Genomic DNA, 11415 nt, shown 5'->3' on the forward strand with positions numbered 1-11415 from the left:
GGGCCAGGCTAACCGGCACTTTGGGATGGCGCTGGGCGCGCTCTTTGTGCATAAGCACTTCTCAGCTGCCAGCAAAGCCAAGGTCAGCCTGGCCGGGGCTGGGGCAGGGTCCAGGTGCAGGCTGGGGGTGGGGAGAGACGCCGCAGCTCCCTGCAGCCGGGCCCCAGGCATTTTTCTGGCCTCCTGATATCTTTACTTGCCTTCCACAAGTTGTGCCCCACACTTGTAGTTTATATTTCTAGAAAGTATTAGCATCACACTGTACAAGTTTATTATAGCTTTGTCCTTCCAGAATGGGGGCCTCAGGAGAGAGGGAAATCTTAGTTCTGGTGGCCTGGAAAGGGAAGGGACGGGACGGGGCTGCTCTGGCCGCTGCCCCACTCACCCGTCCCTGGGGCGCCCTTGGATTGCCTGCTCTGGACCAGGCATGGGGGGCGAGCTGGAGCCTGAGTGACCTGAGCACCTCTCCTGTATGTGTAAAGTGCCGCAGTCCTGCTGGGGCGTGGAGGTGAGGGGCGCAGCATCTCCCAGCTCCCGCAGGAGCTCAGCATCGGTCCTGAGGTGCTGTGGAGCACCCGGGGTACCACAGAGCCAAAGGCAGCACTGCACTGGGCCTGGGGCCTGAGCCTGGGGGGCTCCTGATGCCTCCTTGGTCCTCTCCAAGGTGTGGGATAGCTGTGGGAGGGAGCGGGCTCCCCCAGCTTCCATCTTCCTGGGAGCTGGAAGTCAGCGATTGGAGGGGCAGGATGGCTGTGGTTCCCAGGACCCTTGCCAGCCGGCAGTGGCAAGGGTTGGGTGTGCCGGGAAGCCAAGTGCTGCCTGAACCTGGGCTGGCTGGCCCTGAGGTCGCTGGTGGGCGATGGGCGAGGGGAGTGTCAGCACTGCTGCCTGGATTAGGCTCTGGGTTTGGAAGCCTGCAGGTTATGGTGCAGAGAACACGGTAGGGTGAGTGGGAGGCGGCAGTGGTGGGTCCCTGGGGTGCAGCCCGGTCAGGGCGCAGTGAGAGCGTCCAGCAGCAGTAATGCCGTCCCGGCCAGCAGCGGCAGGGACACCGCGACGGCCGCAGGGCCCGATTCAGAGGTGCTCTGGATGGCGGGTGGCGGCAGGCCGCAGTCCTGGTAGGGCTCCACGCAGCCCGCGAAGGCCATGACATGCGCGATGTAGCTCTGCTCCTGCACGCCATGCATCAGGTGCGCCTGTGGGCCGCGCGCAAACACCGCCACGTCCTCACCGCCATGCGATTCCGAGGAGAGCGGCACGGCGGCCTGCTGCCGGTAGGAGGAGTCTCCTGCAGGAAGGGGTGCTCAGAGTGATGGGGCCGCCTCAACCCCTCCCCCCCCAGACCTGCGACTCCCACCCAGGCTCACCGCTCTCGGCCTCGGTGACATTGGGGCGGTCGCCAGAGTTCAGCACGTAGCCCGGGCCATTGCCGTACAAGATGGAGGTGTAGGTCTTGCCGTCCTGGGCCAGGGAAGGGGCCAGCCCTGCAGGGAGAGGGGGCACACGGGGATCACGCTGACCTCTGCTTTGGGGCACCCGGTGGTTCTGCGCCGGCACCTTTGCTGGTCACCGCCTTAAGCCTCCAAAGAACCCTTCGGCAGGAGCCATCACGGTACACATTTGACAGGTGAGGAAACCGAGGCCCCGAGATGTCTGCCATGTCCTAGATGCAACAGTGCCTGCCACCGACCCCTGCCTACCAAAGATGGAGGTCCCGCGCAGGGTGTAGCCCCCAAAAGAGAAGACGTGGGAGTGGTCAGCGGTGATGATGGTCAGCGTGTCCTGCTCGCTGGTGAGCTGGCCTGCCCTTTCGATGGAGGAGTCGAACATGACGGCCTCGGTCAGCGCCCAATGAGCCGTTCCTTCATGATGACCGTGGTCGATGCGGCCCCCTGTGGGAAGCGGGGAGAGGGCGTGACCCTCCATCCTCCCAGGACCCCACCCCTCCTCTGCTCCCTGGACGCCTTCCCTCACCCTCCACAAAGAGGTAGAAGCCCTGGGGGTTCCGGCTCAGCAGGCGCAGGGCCACCTCTGTCATCTCCATCAGCGAGGGGTCCAGCTGGGGGTCTCGGTGGATTTCATATTTCATCTCTGATGGCTCAAAGAGGCCTGGGGACGAGGGACCCAGTGATGACCTCCAGGCTGGCGGTCAGGAGGGTCACAGCCACCTCCGCCCCTGGGGGCCGTGGGGATGCCGGGGCAGGAGGCAGGGGCATTACCCATGAGGCGAGTCACAGTCAGGTCCTGAGCCGCCTGCAGGAGCTGCTCGCGGTTCCACACGTACTGGGCGCCCTGGAGGGACACGGCCGACTCAGCCCGCAGCCCTGAGCCCCAGCCCTGCCCGGGCCCCGCTGCGCCCGCCGTGAGCAGCCACCTGGGACTTAGCCAGCCACTCCTGCACCAGGTTCCGGCCGTCCTGCCTGGTTCCATTCTGGTTGGGCTCACTGGAGTACTCAGGGTCTGGGGTCCCCCTGGGAAACATGTACTTCCGGCCCCCGCCGAGGATCACCTGGGGTCAGAGCATTGGGATGGGTGTCCTTGGGGCTGATGGGCCCTGGTCCTCCTATCAGAGCCCAGGCGCCCACCGGCTCCCTGGGAAGGGCCAGCTCCGGGCTGTACCTTCTCTACCCCCTTCGTACCCCCAGAGATGCCAGCAAGGCCCCAGACTCAGGCTGTGGTTGCCTGGGCCAGTGGCCATGCAGGACCTTCGGGCCACATCTCTCCCTCCCCTCCCCCTCTGCTCACATCAATGTCCATGTTGGAGACGAGCTGCGTGGCGATGTCCTGGCAGCCCTCCCGCAGCGCAGACTCCGGCATGTCCGCATCCGAGTACCAGTTCCGGTTCACCGTGTGCACGTACGAGCCGGCGGGCGAGGCGTGCTGCACCCGGGTGGTGGTCACCACGCCCACGGACTTTCCTGAAGGTGGAGAGGTCAGGGTGGGCCACCCACCCCGGGCTCCAGGCCTGTCCCTCCCCACTCCCCAGCCCAGGCCCCAAGCCCACCTGCTTTCTTGGCCCGGTACATCACAGAAAAGACCTCGTTGCCAAACGTGGTGTTGCACTGGTTATAGCGGGCGCCCGCACTCAGCCCAATGGTCCTGTAGTTGGCCTTGACCCCGCACAGGTAGGCCGTGGCCGTGCCGGCGCTGTCTGGGACCTGTCTGTCCACATTGTATGTCTGGGGACAGAGACACCCTCAGCTCTGCTCTGGGGAGGCAGTGAGCTCTTCATCCAGGCCTGGGGTCAGACTTCACTACCCTGGCTGGCCCCTCGCTCGGCCCAGCTGGCCTGGGAGTCCCCCTCCCGCGGGCCCTGCCCCTCCCCAGCCCTCTGCCGTGGCGGCGCTCAGCTGGGCCCACCTCACCTTTGAAAGAGCCAGATAAGGGAAGCGGTCCATGGCCAGGGGCGTCTCGGGGCCCAGGTTGCCTTGCATCTGCCCCTTTAGAATCCGGGTGGCTGTCACGGTGGGCACGCCCATCCCTGAAGAAGCAGGCACCGTCAGGCTCAGGCCCAGCAGCGGCCCAGGGTGCCCAGGGTGAGGGCCTCGAGGAGGGCTGGACGGTCTTCACACTCACCGTCCCCCAGGAACATGATGAGGTTCTTGGCCGATGTCTGAATGGGCTGCAGCCTCTTGGCGGCATCCAGGGCCTCGTTTGCCTTCTGGTTCCAGAAGACTGGATTTTCCTCCTCCACTGGCCAAGGGAGAGCAGAGGCTGGGTCAGGCCGGGCCAGCCTGGGGGCCGACCGGTGCTGGGGATGGGTGAGCAGCTGGGGCCTCCTCCTTACCTGGGATGACGCTGCTGGACAGCTGTAGCTGCAGGCCCAGCAGCAGCAGAGGCAACCAGACGCCCTGCATGTCTTTGGGATGCTGTGGGAGGGGAGCTGGGGAGCAGGGCACCAGCTAAGGCTCAGGAGGCTGCGCCTAACTCCTAACTGTGCAGCTGTGTCTGGCTTTAAGACTTCTTGTCCCTCCCTGGGCCTGGGGCAGCCACCTGCCCCGCCCTAGTCTTGTGAACTGCAGCCCCTTTGGGTGAGGTTGCGGGGTGGGGCTGAAGGCCTGGGCAGGGCTCCTGCAGAGGCTGATCACCTTTTTTTTGGCCCCAGGTGTATCTTTGAGGTAGGGTGGAGACTGGGGCAGCTCCCCCTGGCTGAGGGCATCCCCCTAAGCTGCCCAGGGCCGGTTCATTCTCTAGGGGAAGACCCCAAGCATTGGTTCCTGAGAGCAGCCAGAGGTGGGCGTTCACAGCCCCGGCCGGGGCCTGGCTTTTTTCTTTTTTAGGGAGAAGTCCTGAGAGTGTGAGGTCCAGTACCAAACTTAGGCCAGCAGCTCTGTGGGAAGAGTAAGGGCTGAGGCTGGTGGCCTGCCCTGTGTCCATTGTCTTCTCGCCATGCCTGACCGGCAGGTGGGGCACCCGGGAACACGTGCCTGGGTGACTATTGTGTGGGAATGGGTGCGGATGGCAGAGCCTGGCAGAGTGGGTCTTGGCTGTGTTTGTAGTTATCATGGACCAGAACGTCTGTGTGTACCCACTTTGTGGCTGTACACACCTGTGCTGGAGAAGGCAGGCCCGTCGGGGCCGGGCCCGGCTGCAGTGCTGAGGTTACGCCTGGTCTTTGAGGTTAACCCTGGCAGACGGCCCCAGGGCTGCGCGCTCTTCAGAGGGCTGGGCACACGCAAGTGCGCCTCAAGTCTGACAAGGACCTAATGACTCTGCGGCCTCAGCCTGGGTTCAAAAAATTACTCCTGTAATCCCAGAATCCCAGTATTTTGGAGGCTGAGACAGGGAGGCTCACATCAACTTAGTGAGATCCTATTTCCAAATAAAAAGTGAAATAGGACCGGGGTATAGCTCGGAGGTAGAATGCTCCTGGGTCCATCCCCAGCCCCCCCCCCCCCCCCTCTCTCTCTCTCTCTCTCTCTCTCTCTCTCTTTCACACACACACACACACACACACACACACACACACACACTATTTCTGCAGTTCAGCAATTTCACTTCCATGTGTATATACAAAGGAATTAGAGGCAAGGATTGAAATGGTCTGTTTCCAAAAAAAGACCTGTTTCAAAATAAATAAATAGGAAGCGATATAGAATGGCTCTGGGTTCAATATCCAGTTCCACCAAAATAAAATAGGTTGGAAATAATCTAGAACTTATACATTGTATTAATATTCATCAATATTTTTATCATTATAATTACATTTTGTTATATAGTATGTGATTATATCATATATGGTATATTTAAGTGTTGTGGTTTTTTTTTTTTTCAGTACTGGGGATGGAACCCAGGAACATTCCACCTACGAGCTACACCCCCACAGCTCTTATTTTTTATTCTTTATTTGGAAATAGGGTCTCACTGAGTAGCAAAGGACCTCACTAAGAAGCTGAAGCTGTCCGTGAACTCAGATCCTCCTATCTCAGCCCAAGTATAGGGATTACAAGCGTGTGCCACCATGCCTGGCTCTGATTATTCCCAATTTCATGGAATATACCCCAAAGCTTAGCAGATCTCTGACCTCCATCAAACCTACAGCTAAGAAGCCATTAACATTTAAAACCTGTAGAAGAGCCGGGCGTGGTGGCGCACGCTTGTAATCCCAGCATTCGGGAGGCTGAGACTGGAGGATCGTGGTTCTTGGACAGCCTCAGGTACTTAGTGAGGCCCTCTGCAACTCAGTGAGACCCGGTTTCAAAATAAAGACTAAAAAATAGGGCAGGGGGTGTAGCTCGAAGGTCAAATGCCCCTGGGTTCCATCTCTATACCTGCAAAAAAAAAAAAAAAAACTATACAAGAAATTTCCCCACCTTCTCCAAAGCTAAAACTCCTATAACCTCTAAAACCCTAGAAGAGATCTCCCCGCCTTGTTCTCACTGCCTACCTGATGTTGGCATCAACAGAACTGGTGAGTGTGGTCACTCAGATCCAGCATACCTCTGGGCAGAGCTTTCCTGGGTGACCCCATCTCGCCTGGGGGGCCTCCCCTCCTCCTGGCGATTGTTCTCTAATCCCTTCTACCTCCTGCTCCTTCTGGCTGGCGTGGCACAACTCTGGGCTAACAGGAGAGTCTCACTTGGGCAAGTAATTAATTGTTTGTGTTTTTGTTTTTAAGTTAAAGGTTCCGGACTCCGGTCAGTCTCCAAAGCCTTTCAGTGAGTGACACACGACTCTTTTTTTGGGGGGGGGGCAGTACTAGGGATGGAACCCAGGGGCATTCTACCTCTGAGCTACACCCTAGCCTGAATTTTTATTTTTTATTTTGAAACAGGGTCTCACTGAGTTGCAAAGAGCCTCACTAAGTAGTAGCGGAGGCTGGCCTCGAACCGCGATCCTCCTGTCTCAGCCTCCCAACTGCTGAGATTACAGGCGTGCGCCACCACGCCCGGCTTTTTTTTTTTCTTTTTAATTTTGAAACAGGATCTCACTAAATTGCTGAGGCTGGCCTCAAACCTGTGATCCTCCCATCTCAGCCTCCTAAGTACTGGATCACAGGTGTGCCATCAGGCCGCGCAGGTTTATCCCTGGTCCTTTTATTTATGTATTTATTTATTTTGAGGCAGAGTCTTGCCAAACTGCCCAGGCTGGTCTCCAACTTGCGGTCTTCTTGCCCCAGTCTCTGGTGTAGCTGGGAATACAGGCGTGTGGTGAACACGCCTGGCAGGTTATTTTTAAAGAAAGTGCCCAGCTGTTTGGCAGAGTGGCGGCACCCGTGTGAGAGATCCAGTTTTACTACACCTGGACCCAAACCAGAGTTTCGGTGTCCGCCAGGATAATCTCACTTGGACGCTCCATTCAGAGCCCACCCTTTTTGTTTTGTTTTAAAATTAAAGTTGGTGTTAAATGACTTCCTTTTCTTTCTTTTTTTTTCTTTTTTGGCACTGGGTATTAAACCCAGGACATTCTACTTTAAAGGTATTCCCCCAGCCCTATTTTCATTTTATTTTATTTATTTATTGGCAGTACTGAGGATTGAACCCAAGGGCATTCTACCTCTACACTACACCCCCAGCCATATATATAATTTTTAATTTTTAAACAGGGTCTCACTAAATTGCAGAGGGCCTCATTAAGAAGCTGAAGCAGGTTTCAAATCTGCTATCCTCCTGTCTCAGCCTCCCAAGTACTGCGATTACTACCAAACCTGGCATATTTTAATTTTTTTTTTGAAACAGGGTCCCTCTAGCTTGACGAGAGTCTCGGTACTTGCTGAGGTTGTCATTGAATCTGTGATCGTCCTGTCTCAGCCTTCCGAGTACTGGGATTATAGGCGTGAACCATCACACCTGGCAAGTGGCTTCATTTTTACTCTGAAAAATGTTACATCAACAGTTTGTGTTGTTTTGTGGAGCTGGGGATTGAACCCAGAGGAGTTCTAACTTCAAGCTATGCTCCCAGGCCTTTAAATTAAAAAAAACAACAACAACTTTTATTTGGAAACAGGGTCTTGCTGAATTGCTGACGCTGGCTTCAAACCTACAATCCTCTGGCCTCAACCTCCCAAGCACTGGACTAGGGGCACGCACCACCAGATTTGGCCTGTGTTATGTTTTTCATTGTGATAGGTGTGTGCTGGAAGCAGCCTCTATTACTCTTCTTACGGTGATACTTAGCAGCCCTGCCTGAGCTACAGTCTGTCCTGATTTCTTGCTAATTTTTTCTTGTGCCTGAGCAGCACTGGACACCAGACTCACGCCACACGCCGTCACTTGCTGTGAACACCCAGTCTTTGGTGACACCCAGGCACCGAGCCGCCCGCGCACCCCAGGCCCGAGTCAGCTGAGTCCGATGACAGTGCTTCCGTCCTTCTGGGGCCCAGGGAGCACGGCGGCAACAGGCTCTGGAGTGGACAAGGCTCCGTTCCCTCCAGCCTTGGCTAATTCTCGCCTCTGGGAGGGGCACCCCAGCTCTCTGGGGACAGGCTGTGTCCGTCGGTCTGTCCCCTGGGAAGGGAGCTGGTCCTGTGTGGTCCACTGGACCCCACCCCGACCCTCCATCAGACGACCCTCCATCGCAGCCACGTCCCAGTCCCCGCAGGGCACGTCATGGGCAGGCCACGCTCAGTCCACCCCAGCGCTCCAGAGGGCCCGCTCTGCCTGCCCCGGGCTCTCCAGGTCTCACCAGACGCCGCCCTGGGTGGCGCCTGCCTCTGCCACTCCCGGTGCACGCAGCTGGGCCGGGGACGCATGACGACCACCGGGAAACAGCACCTGGCACACATGGGTGCCCTGGGTAAATAGAGGGTCCTCCCTACGGCCGGGGCTCCTGGCGCCCGTCCCCTTGGCATGGCCTGGGGCTCTGGAAGCAAGCCAGGTCTGCTCTGTCTCCTCCCCTGGAGCCACAGCCAGACCTGGGGCACCCAGGAGGAACCCGGTGGGGGGGCTGGGTGCTGAGCCTTGAAGCCCCCGGGGTGCAGCAGGCAGGTGTGGGCACCAGGGAGCAGGGGGCTGGGAGTGTGAATGTCCTCCTAGCCCGGCCCTGAACAAGGGGCAGCACTGGGGTGCTGGGCCTCCCTTGGGGGCTGGGGGAGGCTGGGCCTCCCTGCGCCCTCCCCAGCCCACCCCCAGGGACACGGTCACAGGCTGCCAGTGCCTCTCACGGGAAGTCAGGTGCTTCCTGGCTCCAAAGGAGTCCTCAGTGCAGAGCAGACGGCTGGGCCACCCCCGGGACACAGACTCGCTTGGGGACTGGGTCGAGGTTCTTGGGGGTCCAGCTAAGGGCACTGGCTGCCAGGATGGGCTGGATGGAGCCCTGGGGGCGCCTGTCCTGGACTCCCTGCCTCTGTGGGATGAGGCTGTGTGCTGCCTGGGGCAGATGTCACCAACTGAGAGGGGCCTGGGGGAGCCATGGGGAGCGGTCTGCAAGCCACGGAGGGTCACCAGGGGAGCTCATACACCCAAGGCTCTGGCTCCAGGGCGCACATGGGTGCAGCCAGACCCCAGGGAGTACACTGAGCTGTGATCTCACCCTCCTGCTGGGAATCTGGACCTGCTCCAGGGTCGGCCCCAGCTGGGGGTCTGGGACAGAGAGGTTGTTCGAGCTCAAAGGTAGCCCAGAAGTGCCGGAGCCTTTGCAGGCAGCCGAGGCGGGCAGCAGCTGGGGACGCCTGGGGCCTCGCGGGGCTGTGCAGCTGCTGCTGTGTAGAGGAGGTGACCCTGAGATTCCCGGGAGAGCCCAGCCTCGGGGGTCCTGGGGCAAGAACCGAACTGTGCCAGGGAGCCTGGCCAGTGCTCATTCACGTGTGGGACTAGAGGAAGACGCGAGGATGCAGGAGGGACTGCTTCCAGGATGCGGAAGGGTGTGTGTGTGTGTGTGTGTGTGTGTGCGCGCGCGTTTGTGTGTGCGTGTGTGTGCGTGTGCGTGTGTGTGTGGTGGCAGCTGGGGGTTCTGTAGAGACAGCACTGGGCACCGGGGCACCTGCCCCTGGCCCCTAGGAGCCAGCCTTCTGGTGTCACATTGTTAGAAAAGTTGCCTTCGAGCTGAGGATGGAGGCAGATGCCTGGAGTTTAGCATCTCAGGAGGCTGAGGGAGGAGAATGGCGGATTCAAGGCCAGCCTTGGCAATTTACTGAGACTGAACCATGTCTCAAAGCAAAAATAAAAAGGGCTGAAGATTTAGCTCACTGGTGGTGCCATTGGGTGCAATCCCTAGTACCAAAAAGAGGAAGAAAAACAGTCTATCTCATGTCGCTGACCCCCCCACCCCCTTTTTTGGCACTGGGGATTGAACCTAGGGACATTCTATCTCCGAAGTAAATACCCCAACCCATTTATTTATTTATTTATTTATTTATTTATTTATTATTTATTTATTTATTATTTTGTGGTACAAGGGATGGATCCCAGGGGCATTCTACTTCTGAACTACACCCCCAGCCCTATTTTTTATTCTTTATTTTGAAACAGGGTCTTGCCGGGCGTGGTGGCGCATGCTTGTAATCCCCGCACTAGGGAGGCAGAGACAGGAGGATCGCGCAGGTTCAAAGCCAGCCATGCTGGCTTAAGGGACCCTGTTTCTAAATAAAAATATAAAATGGTCTGGGAGTATAGCCCGGAGGTAGAAGGGTTTCCAGGAGCTCCAGTACCACCAAAAAAAAAAAAAAAAAAAAAAAAAAGAAACAGGGTCTCATTGAGTTGCAAAGGGCCTCACTAAGTAGCTGAGGCTATCTGTGAACCCAGATCTTCCTGTCTCAGCCTCCCGAATTCTGGGATTACAAGGGTGCGCCACCACGCCCAGCTCATTTTTCTTTTTTTTGAAACATGGATTTGCTAAATTCTGGGATTACAGGTGAGCACCACCATGCTTGGCTGCTTAAAATGCAAAAGAAAGAACCACGCCTGGTGGCGTGTGCCTGTAATCCTGGTACTTGGGAGGTTGAGATTGGAGGGTCGAAGGTTTGAAGCCAGCCTCAGCCATTACGCAAGAGCCTTCAGCAGTGTCCTGAGGCCCTGTTGCAAACAGAAAAGTAAAATAGGCCTGGGTTGTAGCTCAGGTAGTAGAGGGCCTCTGGCTTCAATCCCCAGTGAGACACACAGACACACACACACGGACATGCACGCGTACACACACAGACACACGCAGGCATACAGACACATACACACACACGCACACACACACAGACACACGCAGACACATGCGCACACACAGACACACAGAGACACACACAGACACACGCAGGCATACAGACACATACACACACACGCACACATACACACGCAGACACACACGCAGACGCGCGTGCACACGCACACGCAGGAGGAAAGGCACAGCCCGACTCTGCCTGGCCCAGGTGCCTTTTTCCTCCTGTTTCTCATTTTCATCTTGACCAGCATTTTCCAAAATTGACAAACTCACTTTTCCAAAACTTGGTCTTTCAGATGATTTTAGGTGAAATGGGGTCACTTTAGCTGCCTTCACAGAGGACAATAAACAGCCTTTTAACTGAATGACGAGAAAGTATGACTTCTTTTCCCTTTTTCTTTTTCTTTTTTTAAATGATGTTGGGGCTTGAACCCAGGGCCAAACTATCTCTGATCTAAACCCCAGCCTGATTTTTTACTTTTATTTATTTTTTGTTGTTGTTGTTGTTGTTCGTTTTTTTTGTGTGTGTGGGTGTGTGGTACTGGGGGTGGAACCCAGAGGCTTTCTACCTCCGGGCTATACTCCCAGCCCTATTTTATATTTTATTTGGAAACAGGGCCTCACTAAGTTGCTGAGAGCCTCACTAAGTAGCTGAGGCTGGCTTCGAACCTACACGATCCTCCTGTCTCAGCCTCCCAAGCGCGGGGATTACAAGCGTGCGCTACCACGCCCGGTTTATTTGTATTTTTTCATGTTGAAATAAAAATAATTACATAAATATAAATAAAAAATAAAACAGGACTGGGGTGTATTTCGGGGTAGAATGCCCAC

The 11415-nt window shown here is 56.7% G+C and overlaps 1 protein-coding gene across 1 annotated transcript; it reads right to left on the reverse strand.

The window, feature by feature from the left end:
- Positions 1-989: 989 nt before the first annotated feature.
- On the reverse strand, positions 990-3857 carry LOC308259058 (intestinal-type alkaline phosphatase-like; the record flags this gene model as incomplete). The annotated part of the gene is made up of 11 exons (XM_080689802.1): positions 990-1288; positions 1368-1484; positions 1701-1892; positions 1975-2109; positions 2220-2292; positions 2375-2509; positions 2746-2918; positions 3005-3179; positions 3366-3481; positions 3577-3693; positions 3788-3857. 11 exons carry the CDS (start codon positions 3855-3857, stop codon positions 990-992), a joined length of 1602 nt encoding a protein of 533 aa, XP_080545928.1.
- Positions 3858-11415: the final 7558 nt, after the last annotated feature.

This window comes from Muscardinus avellanarius (genome assembly GCF_963383645.1).
Source record: "Muscardinus avellanarius genome assembly, chromosome: 2".
Lineage (NCBI taxonomy): Eukaryota > Metazoa > Chordata > Mammalia > Rodentia > Gliridae > Muscardinus > Muscardinus avellanarius.